At 37.5% G+C, this 18,560-nt stretch overlaps 1 protein-coding gene across 2 annotated transcripts in view; it reads right to left on the reverse strand.

The window, feature by feature from the left end:
• Nucleotides 1-621: 621 nt before the first annotated feature.
• kcnb1 (potassium voltage-gated channel, Shab-related subfamily, member 1) overlaps nucleotides 622-18,560 on the reverse strand; it is a 166,548-nt gene continuing 148,609 nt past the window's right edge. For both annotated transcript variants that reach the window (XM_062049226.1, XM_062049233.1), the window contains one exon: nucleotides 622-5,181. In XM_062049226.1, the coding sequence (XP_061905210.1) occupies nucleotides 3,349-5,181 (1,833 nt within the window). In that variant the 3' untranslated portion in view covers nucleotides 622-3,348. The remainder of the gene's footprint in view (nucleotides 5,182-18,560) is intronic.

An 18,560-nucleotide genomic window follows, 5' to 3' on the forward strand; every position in this document is an offset into this window, starting at 1 on the left:
GTAGACGCAATATTGGTTGCTGTGACGCGAGCAATTTGCATCTTGAAGTGGTGATGAGGAGCCGGCGAGCACCCTAAACTGACAGTTGACAGGTAGAAAACAAAGATCCCGGGCTGGTGTTCAGCGTTTTCCTGCTCAAATGAGCGGACTGTTGAAAATAGGAATCGGGAGATTACTTTTCACAAGTAAGATTTAACATTAATGTACTATTGGTTGTATTTTATGAAAATAACATTACCACAGAGTTGAGAAGGAGCAAAGATCTTCAATATTTGTATGTGAAAATCACAAATAAATCTTCTGGGGGAGGATGACGCCCCTACAGGGGTTTGGTTTACAAACTTTCTGTCCCACCTAAAACAAAATTCACCAGCCGCCATTGATTATAATGCATTCTCATTTTAGGCAAAATATAAGACAATACTTTCTTAACAGTATAATTGTAACCAGGAATAAGTCTTCAAGTAACAATATTCAAATACTAACATTGTTGGGTAAAACAGAATTTGGTTTTATTCTGAATCCAGTGAAACAGATTGGTGGTTTTAGCTGATATAAAGACTTTCAGGTGTTTATATATGTTTAAGTATTTGGCAGACGCTTTTATCCAAAGCGACATACATAAAAAATACATATATAACAATCACTGTAAACATGATCATTTAAGGGAAGAATGTAATACAAAATATCAATACAAAGTGTCACGACAGAATAAACTCTCTGCTGCTGCAGCAACAGAGATACGGTCTATAAGATATATAGATATCTAATGTATTCATACATTGTTTATGTAGCATGTATATATAACGTAATCATATTGTTTCTTCAATTTAAAAATAGCTGACCGTTTTTTCCCCCCTTCTCTGGGATTATATTCCCAGTTTTAATCTCGGACGTCTGGTCACTTATAGCGTATAAGAATATTCAATTACTGTTAAGCAAACTATGAATAATAAAACATGTGTCCCTTACATAGCTACACGTATGACAAAAAAGCGCGTGAAAATGAGTGGTATTCAGTGAGGTAAAATGAATTAAATGCGTTGACAGTTCATTGCTCCTGCCAAATGAATTGCACTGAGTGGAGCGGATCACCACTCCAAGATGGCGGCCCCGCGTCTCGTCTGCGCCAGTAGGCAGTAGCGCTCGATGCTGTGTACCCTTATAAGATGTCTATGGTTATGACGTTAGCAGTGAGTTTACAGCCTCACTGATTTAACTACACAGCAAATAAAAGTCATGTTACTTAGCCAATAAACGTTATCTTACATTCAAAACTTACCCTTTTTTGTGCAACTTCAAATGTCGAACGAAGTTGGAAGTTGTTGCGTCTCCGTCTGTAATATTCGAACTGCGTGATTTGCATACGGCAATTCGTTGACCAAGTCGTAGTTTTTATACGAACGAAACCAACTTTGGTATAAATCTTTCTCACTGGCGCGTTGTTTGACAACTCTTGTTCATTGGTTGTCCTGCAATTTGATTGGATCAATGCTGTGTGATGAAAACAATGTAGATCTAATTTGATTGGCTGTTGTACTGAGAGCACACACGCTGACACGCAGCACACACGCTGATAGACAGACACGTACAAAATGAAAGCTACGGAGCGCTCCCAAATAACTTTTTAAGCTTTAGGTTTTGGGGAAAGTAGCAAGTCATGTCAAGTCAAAAGGCTCAAGTCCAAGTGAAGTCACAAGTCATTGATGTTAAAGTCTAAGTCGAGTTGCAAGTCTCTTTACATTTTGTCAAGTCGAGTCTAAAGTCATCAAATTCATGACTCGAGTCTGACTCGAGTCCAAGTCATGTGACTCGAGTCCACACCTCTGCAATTAAGGTATGTAAATAAACTTATCAGCAGTTTATAGTCAGGTGCGGCTAATACATGGAAAAATATGTTTTCTTCTAAAATGTAGTGGGTGCAGCTTATATCCCGGTGCGCTGTATAGTCCAGAAAATACGGTAATATTCAGCCACTAAATACTTTCTTTACAGAAATTAATCGAACACTCTGCAATAATGGAGAGAACACTTTATGCTGAAAGTGTAGCAGTGGCAGCATGAAGTTATGTATTTGTGTATTAGTTTTATCAGGCATTTCAGTTAATCAAGCTTCAACAATCCAACATTTTTTATAAGGAGCAGAGAAGCAAAACCTAATTAATTCTACCTTTTTTCTTGTCTATATGGATAGTTTATTCACTTCCTGTTTTGAAATGTGTAACAGAGAGTACGTAACAGTAAATAGGCAGCTGGTAAAACATGTATTTATAATATAATTCATATATCCATCCATTTTCTACCGCTTGTCCCTTTCGGGGTTGCGGGGGGTGCTGGAGCCTGTCTCAGCTGCTTTAACAGATTCATGATCAAAACTGAGCATTGTTATTTTTAAAGTGCATTTCATACATTCATTCATTTGATTACAGTTGAAATGATTTTACATTTTTAGTTGTTTTTTTATACATTTGGTGTGTTTGTCCTGAATTACAAGGAGGAATAAGCTTGATGTTTTCACTCTGTCCACAAGGTGGCATCATAGTTAATATGATGTTATGATATGATTCAGATGTGTAATCTCAACGGAGTGTGTACTTTAGTAGTAAATATTTGGTAAACAACACTTCCTGACACAGTCAGAGCTTGCGCTGCATCGAGTCGACCACTGTATTGAATTGCGCAGGTGTACCTAATAAAGTGGCCTGTGTGCGTATTGTTTGATATAAAAACAATAAAGAACTGTTTTTTTCCGTCACGTATTATGAACGACTCAGCTAACAGTGACGATGTTGAAATGTCATGTGACAAAATACTGAAGCTTCAGACGAATGATCTCGTATTCGAAGCCTTAGCAACCGTTAGCGTTGATTATGACAAATCTACTTTGCTCTTAGCTATAAAAAATAAATCAGCTTGGACAATCTTTACATGAATTATCGTCCATCGGCAGTCATCCTCACATGCACGCTCACATGCACAGATGAAGATGACTAAGGCCAGGTTTGGGAATGAAGAGTGAGAAGAAGCCGCTTGAAGGTTTTTTAGCTCTCCTGGATCGTTAAGACTACAAAAAGTGTTTTGTGGGCAGCGAGGACTTAACAAGCACATGTCGTGTGATCGTCATGTGACCTGCTGGCTACATTTCTGTCTTGCGGAATAATTGGAATGAGTCGAAAAGGGGCAGTGAAGTTCCTAGTTTTATTCCCAGAGTCGTCCTCCGTATTTTTCCTGTTTATAAGGTGAGACTTTGTGTCCTTTGTCTCTGGTTGGATGTTTCCAGAACATTCTTCTCCGTAGTTCCAACCTCAACACTCAGTGGCTTTTGTCCAAAGTATTTTGACGTCTTTTTTACCTGCGTCCCATCTCTGGTCCCACATGGTTCTCGTGAGGAAGTCCACACGTTCCCTCACGAGGGAACAGGCAGTTTTGTGCCAGCATCTTGTGTGCTGCTTCTAGATGGTTGCTTCCTCGCTGGTAGTTGATGTTAATGCTGCGCTTTGGGCTGGAGCCGCTCAGCAGGCGATCTGTGGGACTGGCGTCAGAGATGTCTCGCAGGTGCTCGTCATCGTCCGTGTCAGCGTCAATGTACTTGCTGATCGAAGAGTCGTGGAAGGTGAAGACGGTGGGGGCCAAGGCGGCACTCTCTGGAGACTTGGGCGGGGTCCTGCTGCTGGCCGTTGTGTAGACGGACACTTGGGGGCTGAGCAAAGAGTGGTCGGACAGGACGGAGCTGTCCGACAGCGGCGACGGTCCGGACGTCTTGTCGTTGCGGCAGCTTTCCTTGGAGAAGAAGCTTCTTGACGCGTTGCTGGAGAACAAGAATTTTCTCGCATTTTCCGAGCAGGACGGTTTGGTGACAGTGGTGGGTGTCAGTGTGGGCGCACCGCAGGTGTTCTGTGACCAAGTTATAGTCGGACTGTTACTATGGCAAAGGTCCAACGGTGAACTCTGAGGGTGTCGCAGGTTCTCCTGGAAGTCGGTAGCGCAGCTGATGTAGCTGTCGATGCTGGACAGACTCTTCATGTCGCCGACGCCTTCTCTGGTTGCCATCGTTGATGGACGGTGATCCTGCATGGCACCAAGCTCGATCTCATCTCTTGACTTTCCGACCCTGGAAGCTCTGTTTTTAGCGTTGAGGTTTGGCTGTGACTGAGTCTTGGCCATTTGGGCGTACATCTCCTCCAGCTTATGAACGTTCAACTTTTGAGGACTGCAGTCCTGATTCTTCTCAGGCGATCCTAAGTGTTGCGTGTTGAAGGAGCGGTTGGAACTGGTTTCTGATGTTGCTCTCTTCGGCGTCCACTTCCAACGATTGGGTGAGAGGTGGTTATCATGAGACCTCTCATTCTTCTCCACCACCACGTCCATCAGTTCTGCACTACGGGCAAACGCCTCCTTCAAGTTCATGGAGACGATGCTACCATTTCTCTTTGCTCTCTCCAGGGCTTCTCTGCGTTTCAGAGCTTTTTCTTGTCTCTTCTGCTCCTTGTAGAACTCAGAGAAGTTGTTGACAATGATTGGAATGGGGAGCGCTATCACCAGCACTCCGGCTATGCAGCACAAACCCCCGACTATCTTGCCCAGCAGAGTCTTGGGGTAGATGTCTCCATAACCGACTGTGGTCATTGTGATGGTCGCCCACCAGAAAGAAGCCGGAATGCTTTTAAACTTGGTGTCCTCCTCATCCTTCTCTGCAAAAAACACTAGACTGGAGAAGATCATGATGCCCATGGCCAGGAAAAGAATGAGCAGGCCCAGCTCGTTGTAGCTTCTCCTGAGGGTGAAGCCCAGAGACTGAAGCCCTGTGGAGTGGCGAGCGAGCTTCAGAATACGAAGGATTCGCATGATCCGAAATATTTGGACTACGCGGCGCACATTCTGAAACTGCAACACGCTCTTGTTGGATTCCGTCAAGAAGATGGTGACATAGTAAGGCAGGATGGCCAGCAGGTCGATGACATTCAGAGGACCTTTGAAGAACTTCCACTTGTTGGGCGATGAGAGGAAGCGGAGAAGATACTCCATGGTGAACCAGGCGATGCACACTGCCTCCACGTGGGCCAGCTGAGGATTGTCAGTGGACTGACCGAACTCATCTGTGTCCTGAAGCTCTGGTAGAGTATTGAGGGACAAGGCGATGGTAGACAACACGATGAAGAGGATGGAGATGATGGCCAGGATCTGAAAGACATTACACAAAATATGTCAACAAATTGACTGTAGTCAATTCTATCTATAACTACACGTGCTCTATATTGTCAATATGTCTGTATATATAGAATAGAATAGAATAGAATAGAAAGTACTTTATTGATCCCTGGGGGAAATTCAGCACCACAGTTCGCTCACAATAGACAATAATGATAATAAATAATATAATATATACAATATGTTATATATATAATATATGAATAATATAAATATATTCTACATATATTCTACATTTAAGTGTAGTCAAGGAACATATGCATTATACAGCGACCTGCTTTATAGCGTCTGTAACTACACCTTTCTGATACATCTATATGTCTATACTTACACCTGCTCTATAAAGTCTATATGTCTATATCTACTCCGTCTCTATAATGTCTATATCTACACTTGCTCCTGATATGTATTTATGTCCATATCTACACCTGCTCTATGTCTAAATCTACACCTGCTCCTGATATGTCTATATGTCTATATCTACACCTGTCCCCGATATGTCTATATGTCTATATCTACACCTGCTCTATAACATCTATATATACACCTGCTCCTGATATGTCTATAGCTACACCTGTTCATGAAATGTCTATATTTCTATATGTACACCTGCTCTATAACCTCTATATCAGGGGTCACCAACCTTTTTGAAACCAAGGGCTACTTCTTGGGTACTGATTAATGCGAAGGGCTACCAGTTAGATACACACTTAAATAAATTGCCAGAAATAGCCAATTTGCTCAATTTACCTTTAACTCTGTTATTATTAATAATTAATGATATTTATCTTTGTGGAAACACTGATCATCTTAATGATTTCTCACAATAAATATATATAGAAACAGATAAATATCAATATGCAACACTTTATTTTTACATTTTCTCTAAGTGCACATTTTTCAAATTGAACATTTTCAAATGATCACTTCTAAGACAGTCTTGTGAAATCACAATATCCCATTTTAACTAGCTAGCCACTAACATTTTTTAACAAATCATGAATTACTTTGCACCATGTTTGTACAAATAATAACTCATGTAAAATACAAAAGTAAACTCTCAAATTTTTAAATCATGTCACACTTTGAACTGGACACCAAATCTGTTATCTGTTTCTTTGTCAGTTAGTGGGAAGCCTGGCATTGCATGCTGTTAACTAGTGTGTTGTACTCTGGTGTGTAACTTGACACTGCAACTCTGAGTGAGTCTTGCAGATGTGCATCAGTGAGGCGTGTTCTGTGTTTGTTCTTGATGAAGTTCATGTCAGAAAAGGCTGATTCACAAAGATAAGATTTTTCCTCATTGTTTGCGGAACCTTCTTAATCTTTTCGACATATTTTCACAGCAATCTGGCCTTAAGCTTAATTATGATAAATGTAAAATGTTAAGGATCGGAAATCTAAAGGGAACGTTCGAATGGAATGCAAAGTGTTTTGTTTATAAATTATATGCAATCTGTTGTGTTCCCTAATTTTTTTCTGTGTACATGAATGAAGGTGTGTGTTGCTGAGTCCGACTTGGACATTATCTGGACTGGGCCTGGTTTAAAAAACCCTTTAAAAAAATCTAATTTCATTGACAACCTGGTCTGTTGAAGATAAGGCCCTTTTTTTAAAAAATAAAATAAAATAAGATAAATAAATAAAAAACATTTTCTTGGATAAAAAAGAAAGTAAAACAATATAAAAATAATTACATAAAAAATAGTAATTAATGAAAATGTTAGTGGACCAGCAGCCTATACAATCATGTGTGCTTCAGGGACTGTGTCCCTTGCAGATGTGTTGTCTATGTTGTGTTCAGGGACTGTGTCCCTTGCAGATGTGTTGTCTATGTTGTGTTCAGGGACTGTGTCCCTTGCAGATGTGTTGTCTATGTTGTGGGAACCAGAATATTGGTAGCAGAAAGAAATAACCCCTTTTGTGTGGATGAGTGTGCATGGGGGAGGTTGTTTGGGTTGATGCACTGATTGAAAGTGTATCTTGTGTTTTTTCTATGTAGATTTAATTTAAAAAAAAAAAAAAAAAAAAATATATATATTTTTTTTTTCAATTTTTTTTTTTTTTTTTTTTTTTTAGAACAGGCCCGCGGGCGACTCATCTGGTCCTTACGGGCGACCTGGTGCCCGCGGGCACCGCGTTGGTGACCCCTGCTCTATATCTACACCTGCTCCTGATATGTCTATATGGCTGGCTATATCTACACCTGCTTTGACATGTCTAATGTCTATATATTTTGTCTTTATCCATCCATCCATCCATTTTCTACTGCTTGTCCCTTTTGGGGTCACGGGGGGTCGCTGGATCACATTGTGATATCTATATATATATATATATATATATATATATATATATATATATATATATATATATATATATATATATATATATATATATATATATATATATCAAATCAAATCAAATCAACTTTATTTATAAAGCACATTTAAAATTTACCACAGGGGTAGCCAAAGTGCTGTACAATGGGAAGGTTAAAAGATAACACAAGAGAAACGAGCAAGCACACCACAACACAAACAGAGCACGATAATAAATAAATAAATAAATAAAACATAAAAACTGGTTCACAGCAGGTGCATTGTGGGACGCCATAGCAGGATGGAGGTCACTCAGTGTTAACAGCCATGGAATAAAAGTATGTTTTTAAGAGCGATTTAAAAACAGGAAGAGAGGAGGCCTGTCTAACACTCAAAGGTAAGCCGTTCCAGACGTACATACACTACCGTTCAAAAGTTTGGGGTCACCCAAACAATTTTGTGGAATAGCCTTCATTTCTAAGAACAAGAATAGACTGTCGAGTTTCAGATGAAAGTTCTCTTTTTCTGGCCATTTTGAGCGTTTAATTGACCCCACAAATGTGATCCTCCAGAAACTCAATCTACCCAAAGGAAGGTCAGTTTTGTAGCTTCTGTAACGAGCTATACTGTTTTCAGATGTGTGAACATGATTGCACAAGGGTTTTCTAATCATCAATTAGCCTTCTGAGCCAATGAGCAAACACATTGTACCATTAGAACACTGGAGTGATAGTTGCTGGAAATGGGGCTCTATACACCTATGTAGATATTGCACCAAAAACCAGACATTTGCAGCTAGAATAGTCATTTACCACATTAGCAATGTATAGAGTGTATTTCTTTAAAGTTAAGACTAGTTTAAAGTTATCTTCATTGAAAAGTACAGTGCTTTTCCTTCAAAAATAAGGACATTTCAATGTGACCCCAAACTTTTTAACGGTAGTGTATAATATATATATATATATATATATGTATATATACATACATATATATGTATGTATATGTATATGTATGTATATATGTATGCATATATGTATGTATGTATGTATATATGTATGTATATATGTATGTATATATATATATATATATATATGTATATATATATATATATATATATATATATATATATATATATATATATATATATATATATATATATATATATATATATATATATATATATATATATATATATATATATATATATATATATATATATATATGTATGCAGTGTTTCCCCCAGAAAATGTGTTAGTTAAGGTGGTGACTCTCCAGAGGGAGGGACCGGGGAAGGGGGTGGGTGGGTGTAAGGATCGGTGAACTCGGCCTGTCGCCATCACGTCTCCACCTCGTCGTTGCCACCACAGCCCGGGGGGCAATAGACTACAGACTGCGGTGAAGTAAGCCGGCTTCTTCTCGTGAAGAAGCCTACAACTTTTGGTTGTGTTTTCCGCTCCATTTGCTGAATGATGATATACACAGGGGTCACCAACGCGGTGCCCGCGGGCACCAGGTCGCCCGTAAGGACCAGATGAGTCGCCCGCGGGCCTGTTCTAAAAAAAAAAAAAATTTTTTTTTTTTTTTTTTAAATTAAATCTACATAGAAAAAACACAAGATACACTTTCAATCAGTGCATCAACCCAAACAACCTCCCCCATGCACACTCATCCACACCCACTCACACAAAAGGGGTTATTTCTTTCTGCTACCAATATTCTGGTTCCCACAATATAGACAACACATCTGCAAGGGACACAGTCCCTGAAGCACACATGATTGTATAGGCTCCTGGTCCACTAAAATTTTCATTAATTACTATTTTTTATGTAATTATTTTTATATTGTTTTACTTTCTTTTTTATCCAAGAAAATGTTTTTTATTTATTTATCTTATTTTATTTTATTTTTTAAAAAAGGGCCTTATCTTCAACAGACCAGGTTGTCAATGAAATTAGATTTGTTTAAAGGTTTTTTTAAACCAGGCCCAGTCCAGATAATGTCCAAGTCGGACTCAGCAACACACACCTTCATTCATGTACACAGAAAAAAATTAGGGAACACAACAGATTGCATATAATTTATAAACAAAATTACATTTTCAAATTAAGCATTTATGTACAGTCCAGATTATGTCCAGGTCACTCAAATTAGGGAACACAACAACAGATATCATATAATCTATAAACATAATTATACTTTCAAAATAAGCCTTTGAGGACTTCTCATCTTTTTTTAAATGTTTTTTGGCATCATTATCGTTTTCAACCATGTAACTTTCTAAAGTTAGAAAATACTGAATAAATGTTTTAAAGAAAGTAATACTAAGTGAATATCTGTTTTTGGCCTTAAAAATAAACATTTTACCGAGTACTATAATTAAATTGACTAAATCATGATTGTCAATGAACTTTCCTAAAATAACAGAAACCACATTAAACTTCATAAACAAACCAATCCTTAAACACGTTTTTTCAACTTCCACCCAAAACAAAGACACAATATGACAATACCAAAATAAATGCAGGGTGGATTCAGGCTCCTGACAACAAAATCGGCAATCATCTGACTCTGTCATATTCCATAATTTTAACATTTTCCCTGTTGGTAAGAAGTTATAAATAATTTTAATTTGAAAATAACGATTTTGCACATCGATAGTGGTTTTATAGATTAGTTTGAATATGGCATCCCATGGCAACGGGCAGTCAAAAAAGTCCTCCCATTTTCCATTTGTGTTGTATGAGGCAGCCTTCAAAGATTTCTTTATTAAATAAAAATTATATATTTTTCTATTTATTTTAGTTCCTTTTTGCCAACTAGAATTTCTTATTAGAGGTTTACAAACTAATAATTTAGTAGTTCCTTAATTAATTATTTGTTTCCATCTTTTCCCAATTACTCCAGTTAGTTGATAAAATGAAAAGCTTGAGCAAGCATCACCATACATAGCTCTAAATTCATCATACTTCATAATTTTACCATTCTCATTGATAATATCATTGACAAAAATGATTCCTCTTTCAAACATATTTTTCCAAAAGAAAGGCTTTCCATCTATTACAATATTAGAGTTCATCCATATTAACTGCTGCAAAATATCGTCTCTTTTTTCTGGCACATAAAATTGAAAACACCACTATGAGTGGATTGTTTCCTTTATGAACCCCGCCATGTTTCCCAGGAGACTCTCTGGGAGGGGATCACTTGTAAAAAACGGTACAATTTCTTTTGATACAGTACATGTTTTTTGTCCAACAGGACATTTGTGTACCACTCAATGTTTAAATACATATTTGGAACAATTGATGCTTTTAAAGACAGACACATAGCTTCAAGGTTGAGAAGTTTCAGGCCCCCATATTCATACTCTTTGTACAAAACCTTTCTTTTAATCTTTTCTGTTTTGCCGTTCCAGACAAAATCGAAGACCCTCCGCTCATAAATCTTAAACAAGTTTTGTGATGGAGCTGGTAATGACAAAAACAAATAAATAAATTGAGGAATAATTAACGAGTTGGCAATAGACATTTTACCATACAAGGTTAAGGATTTCCCTTTCCATAATTGCATAATTTTGTCCAGCTTTCTTAGTCGATTATCATAATTTACTGAGCCTAGATCTTCCAGATTTTCTGGGACAACAACACCAAGTATGTTAACTGGTCCATCTGTCCACAAAACAGGCACTTTGCGTTCCATTCGAAAGGACGTTCCCTTTAGATTTCCGATCCTTAACATTTTAGATTTATCATAATTAAGCTTAAGGCCAGATTGCTGTGAAAATATGTCCAAAAGATTAAGAAGGTTCCGCAAACAATGAGGAAAAATCTTATCTTTGTGAATCAGCCTTTTCTGACATGAACTTCATCAAGAACAAACACAGAACACGCCTCACTGATGCACATCTGCAAGACTCACTCAGAGTTGCAGTGTCAAGTTACACACCAGAGTACAACACACTAGTTAACAGCATGCAATGCCAGGCTTCCCACTAACTGACAAAGAAACAGATAACAGATTAGGTGTCCAGTTCAAAGTGTGACATGATTTAAAAATTTGAGAGTTTACTTTTGTATTTTACATGAGTTATTATTTGTACAAACATGGTGCAAAGTAATTCATGATTTGTTAAAAAATGTTAGTGGCTAGCTAGTTAAAATGGGATATTGTGATTTCACAAGACTGTCTTAGAAGTGATCATTTGAAAATGTTCAATTTGAAAAATGTGCACTTAGAGAAAATATAAAAATAAAGTGTTGCATATTGATATTTATCTGTTTCTTTATATATTTATTGTGAGAAATCATTAAGATGATCAGTGTTTCCACAAAGATAAATATCATTAATTATTAGAGTTAACAGAGTTAAAGGTAAATTGAGCAAATTGGCTACTTCTGGCAATTTATTTAAGTGTGTATCTAACTGGTAGCCCTTCGCATTAATCAGTACCCAAGAAGTAGCCCTTGGTTTCAAAAAGGTTGGTGACCCCTGATATACGATATATATCTTGATATTTTTTCCGTATACGATATACATCTCAATATTTTTTCCGTAAAGTAAAAACAAAACAGCCCTAGTTACCTGAGATACTAAGTACGTCATTATTATGACTTAGTAATTTACTAAGTCAAAATAATGACAAAATAATGGCTTACTAAGTCAAAATAATGACTTACAAAGTCAAATTAATGACTTACTATAAGTAAGCGTTCACAATAAGCGTTTGAAAAAAAGATTTAAAAGTGGGGCCACATGCTGACATATGCCCAACTCATAATGCTTAATTTATTACAGCATTTGGGAAGCCTGTAGTTGATTTTTATTATGTAAATATTATATTTTTATCAACATGTGATAGCAGGGACCCTGCCATTCAAAACTAAACTGCTACATTACTAATGACTAATGTAACTATAGCTGAAAAAATAGGACAATAGCAATAGGAGAGACTATTCATCCCTGAACACCATGGAGTTCATGTAGGCTTTATGATGCAGTTACATTATTATATCAACTATCAGAGACAGTTTCAGGAAACTCTTCATTTAACATAATGTCCTTTTTTGCTGCTTCAACACAGCACAATCAACACAGAAAAAGGTAAAGTGAAATAACTTTGTTGTTAATTGTAGGTCAATAATGCTTGTCTTTCTCTCAGACAGACAGGGCTTTGCTGTCTGTAACACACACACGCACGCACACACACCGCACAGTGAGCTAACGTTAGCACGCTAAAAGCTAAATAGCCTTCACTTCAAGGACTGTGAGCGAGCTGGGCGGCCGCTTATGTTTCTAGAAGGTCAACGGGCTCATAGTGATGTTACTAGTAGTTGACTTGGAAGTGTTTATTATAATTTAGGGGAGAGTCCGCTGCATTATGCTCACCTGCTAAACAGCTTTCTGCTCACCCCACCGTCTCTCCTCTCTGCCTGCCTGAGCACTGTTACATGTGTTCTGAATATGCACTGCTGATTGGCTGTTACCGCTCTGCGTGTAACCAATCAGATGGTTCTGTGGGTGGGACAATGCTGGGTGCTGCAGAGACCTACTGACAGAGGCAGAGGCAGAACTAAGCGGAGCAGCTTGTTAAGACTTTAGTTTAGGCGCAACAAAGTGCTGCGGGAAACCCTGATATGTATGTATATATATATATATATATATATATATATATATATATATATATATATATATATATATATATATATATGTATATATATATGTATATATATATATATATATACATGTATATATATATATATATATATATATATACATATATATATATATATATATATATATATATACATATATATATATATATATATACATATATATATACATATATATATATATATACATATATATATATACATATATATATATACATATATATATATATATATATACATATAATATATATATATATATATATATATATATATATATATATATATATATATAATATATATATTAATTAATTTATGTCAAACCTTTTAAATCTAAAGTTATAAAAATTATCTATATATCCTCGTTTTCCTCATTACCATTTTGTTATTTTGTAAGATTAGTTTCAAGGGAACACTGTACAACATTATTAATAGGCCAACAAGAACCAGCTAAGGGCCCCCGAGTCGCAATTTGGGGACCTCATCTATTATTAATTTGTATGTAAGTCAGGGTTGCAATGTAGGATAGTAGTAGAAATATGATTAATCCAAACAGCATATAATGTATTTTTCATAGGTATTCTGAAAATCAGGAAAAACAATTGTTTATTAGAAATGAGTCATATTTTCTCTGCATATATGCAACATGGCATCATTTTTGTACATCTTTTTAACCTCTTGCAAGATCATTGCTTCATGGACAGAACTCCATAGAATAAGCATAACACGTTTCATCATTACTCGTCAATAACCAGTGTGGGAATGAATGAAAGTATGAATACAAATGTTAATATGATATGTAACTTATTGATGTATATATATTTTATTTTATATTTAGGTATAATATTCAATAAGAAGACAACAAAAGTCAATTGGAAATTTGAAGATTTAATCCTGTGGTATTCTCCAATCTGGACTAAAAAATGTGAAATACACAATAACGAGACGTTTTGACTCCATCCAGTTATGAATACAAATGGCTTATTTTCTGTCCGATGACAATCGAACGCTGGAACATCAAATCTTAATTTCCTGTGTCCAAGATGAGCTGTGAATTATCAACAGGAAGCCAAAACTAACACAAAGCTTATAAATGATCTTATAATAATACATTGTTATACATTTTCAGGAGGAAATGAACAGAGGTGTGAAAAATTGGTTGATTGACAGCTGAGCTTTGACAACATAATAATCATTTGTTCACTCCCGCCGGTGAACAAACAAAAAAGGCAACCTAACCGAGCACCAATCAGAGCAGAGGATTTTGTTGCCATAGCAATAAGGCAGACATTAATAATGATTATTTATCCATCTCTTTATTATGTTATTTATTTCCTGCTCTTCTCCTCCTTGGATGAGTGAAGCTGGGAAAAATTCTTTATTGGGTACACCTGCACTATCTCTTCTTTAAATAATGACAAATATTCTTAACTCATTATTCGCGCTAGTATTTTTGTCATGTGACCAAAGTTCGTACAGTATTTAATGACAAAAAGAATGTTGCAACCTAAAACGGCTGAATTTGCTGCAGCTTTTTAAAAAAAGTTGCGGCAAAAGTGGCAAAGTTTTAAAGCTTTTAAAAAAAAATAACATTCACCCTTTTTTCCTTCCTTGGTTCCTTCTTTCTTTTCTTGTCTTCCTTTTTACCTTCCATCCCTTCTGCTTTCCTTATCTGTCTTCCTTCTTTATTTCCCTTCCTACCTTCCTTCTTTCCTTTCCTTTCCTTTTCCTTTTCAACTACTTTCCTTCTTTCTTTTTCTCTTTCCATACCTACTTTACTTTAATATCACCTTTCCTACCTTCTTTCTTTCCTTGTTTTCCTGTCCTTTCTTCTCCTCACCTACCTCTCTTCATTCCTTCCTAATCTCCTTTCTTACCTTCCTTCTTTTCGTATCTTTTTCCCTACATTCCTTCTTCCTACTTTCCTTATCTCTTTTCCTCCCTTGTTTCCTTATCCCTTTCCTCATTTCCTTTTTCTTCCTTCCTTCCTTCCATCCCCTTCTTTCCCTCAGCTCCTTCCCCACTTCTTCTTTCTTTCGTTCTTTCTTTTTCTATCTTCCTACCTAGACATAAGGGAATACACTCGGTGGCAGTAAAAGCACATACTCAGAGCTCATTGTCAAATAACTTTACTGTTTTAATTATTTATAAGTAATAGAAGTAATATTTATTATTACAGAAAGAAACACCCCCAAAGCTTTGATATTGTCCACTGTCAGCTCTTTTGTCCACAAGTTGCAGACATTCTCTATGTACGTTTTACACTTGAAAAGTGTTTGTCCATCTTAAAGGGAAACTGCACTTTTTTTTGAGAATGTTGCCTATCATTCACAATCATTATGAGTGACGAGAACTTTCATGTCTTTTTTTTTAGGATAAAAAAAAAGAAACGCTTGCAAGATGCGGCTAATATTAGTCACCATTGTAGCTTTCTAAGCTCTCTAAAATAACTTCAAAACCCTCTATCAATATACAAGCTATATGTAGATATATATAATGTAGTAACGGACACATTCATAACAATATGTAATATGTTAAATATTTACCATATGTTGGTCATGTTAAATATTGCCGTAACTTCTTTTCTGGGCGCATTGTTTTTGGTGCCCATAGCAACGCACTTCCGGCAACAAACATGAGTGTGTTGTAATCATGGCAGACTTGGTAATTAGGTCTGTGAAGCTTTGGGCACCACACGATTCGATTTGATTCTAGGGGGTAATGGTTCAATTCCGAATCGATTATCGATTCAAAACGATTCTTGATTTAAAATTAATACTTTTTTAATACCATTGGGTGCCAGTTCTGTGATAAACTACATTCCTCCATAAAATAGATAAACAGCTGTGATAAATTTGATTTATTATTTAAAAGAAAACAGTTTTTGTTAAATACAATTCTACCCAAACATTTAATAATACAGTCAAATACAAATAAGGCAACAAGAGAAGTATCTCACACTTCTCTTTTCTAAAGTAAATCTGTACAGTAGATATGGGCATCTCCATCAACAATATGATTTGTCTGAGTAGCTGGACTTATTTAAAAATCAGTATTTGATTCGGTTGAATCGTTACAAATAAGAATCGTGATTCATTCGAAAATAAAAAAAAATTGACACCCCTGTTTGTAATAGATAAGGAAGATGGCTATTTTGGGACAAATGAGGATTCACAACCTCATCGTATGAAGGTTGAACTGCTGGTTATAGCAACTTAGCGAACATGAAGAGAGGGTGAAACGTTGGAGCATACGGAAGCCGAGAGAGTGAGGTCGGCATGACTTGCTGGTGTAAATGTGGAACTTGGAGCCAAGGTATTCTGCCATAAATGGATTGCTTACCCAAATCAACTGGGAAAAAATGTCACTGGCCAGCTTGACCAAACAGACAACTGTCCATCAAGTGAGTCACTAAAATATTGATTATGATACATGCATCACATCATGCTTATTATTACAATTATATACAATTGAGCTGGTTGTTTACAAACAAAACATGAAATGTCTGCTCATACTTAATAGATACTGTAATATAATTGCTCATGTTTTTTCATGTCAGTTCAAATTGGTGTTCTATCGCATTTTGTTGTGCAGTACAAAGTCAAAAGACATTCAGCTGCTGAAGCAGAAGATACCTTACGGTTAATGCTGCAGCATGCTGTCGCAAGGCGATGTGTTAGTACGCTAGAAAAATAATTCCTCAGTGTTCGCTCTTTCAATAACCAAGTCACTACAGCTTGGTTATGCAGGTTACAGAACATAAATGAAGTATCTACCATTTGTCGCCCTCCTGGATACGAACGAGATGGTAAGGTGATGATGATTAATGTAGCTAAGGGCCGAGTGCAGTAGTGGCAGAGGATACTTGTTTTTTTTATGGTGATATCCTTTAGCGCCCAGTAATCACTACATGGTCAGAAAAACTTGTCCTTCTCAACAAAAAAAGAATCCAGCCGCAAGTGGAAAAGAGGAAAGTCGGATGATAACGGAAGATGGAGACGATGTGATATATTCTTTGAGGTTTTCGTGCTTAGGCCGTAGAATATCATATAATTGGGTAGTGGGTAATGCAGCCTGTGGAACAAGGTTGATACCACAATTGTACGGTCAATGAGGTGGAAGCGCTATTGCACAGGTCCTACTGAACGCCTCTTTGAGATAATTGTAGGCAGGGGAATATGTGTGATGTCGATCTCATCAGACATGGTAGCATTAGTGGCAACCGAGCGTGGGCTAGCGCACTTGAGGCAGCAGGAATGGCAAAACACACTCCAATTCGTGAGTGTGAATTTTCCAATCTATATGAGGGTTGTGTGTGGTAAGCTAGGTTAGCCCGAGGACAAGCGAGAGGGAATGACGAAAAATGTGCGCTCTTCGACATGATTACCCAACTCGCGATGAAGCGTAAGTGGTTTGGTCTGAAACAGTACATTGCCTAAATGGAGTGTATGACTTTGAGAAAATCTAAAAGGTATAATTGGTATGCTCTGAATCTTAACAAAATCCTCATCAAGAAAACAGTCATCAGCACTTGACTCAATACATACGGTTATGTCAAGTTCTTTAAATTTCCAGGAAAAGGTACCTGGCAGGTATAGTTGCTTTGATGACGGTACCATTGAAGAGGGTGACGGAGGTAGAGCCATTATCAGAGATGAAGTGCTGAAACCTGGCGTGGTTTGAGAGCGCCAGTGGATCGGACAAATGGGACACCCCCAGTGGAATGGCCGCCCTGCCTACAGTATAAGCACAGGTGCTGGCACTTGCAACAAAATCTTTCAGCTGAAGTGAGATGGCTGCCCGCCAGTTACATTGAAGCTGGCCAAAGCCGGCGATGGTTGATGTGGAGTGCAACCGGAAGTATTCTGAAATCCCACGTTGGCCCCAGCATGTCCCAGCTGCTTGTCATGATCCTCCTTCAGCTCGTCGAGCCTTTTGTCTATTCGAACAGCTAAGGAGATGAGGTTGTCAGGGTTTGAGGGAAGCAGGAGTGGCACAAGATGGTCCTTGATGCGATTGTCGCGAACCAAGCAGAAACCGTCCCAAGAGGGCAGCAGGGTCCCAGTCGCTGTCCGATTCCAGTGTCTGGAATTCTACGGTGTAATCAGAGCCGCGTGAGCAGCTTCCCTTACTGGTGGAGTCCACTGGAAGATATTTTCCATTGCCTTTGAGAATGCAGCAAAAGAGCCACAGGGCGTTGACTGTCGACTCCATTCCGCCGTGTACCATGCAGCTGCTCTTCCAGAGAAGTGGGAGGTAGCGAAAGCCACGCGGGCACGTTCAGACTGAAATGCTGCTGGCTGAAGTTCGAAGTGCAGCTGGCACTGGATGAGAAATGGGTAGACATCGCTGGAGTCTCCAAAAAAG

Source organism: Entelurus aequoreus, linkage group LG01 (genome assembly GCF_033978785.1).
Source record: "Entelurus aequoreus isolate RoL-2023_Sb linkage group LG01, RoL_Eaeq_v1.1, whole genome shotgun sequence".
Classification (NCBI taxonomy): domain Eukaryota; kingdom Metazoa; phylum Chordata; class Actinopteri; order Syngnathiformes; family Syngnathidae; genus Entelurus; species Entelurus aequoreus.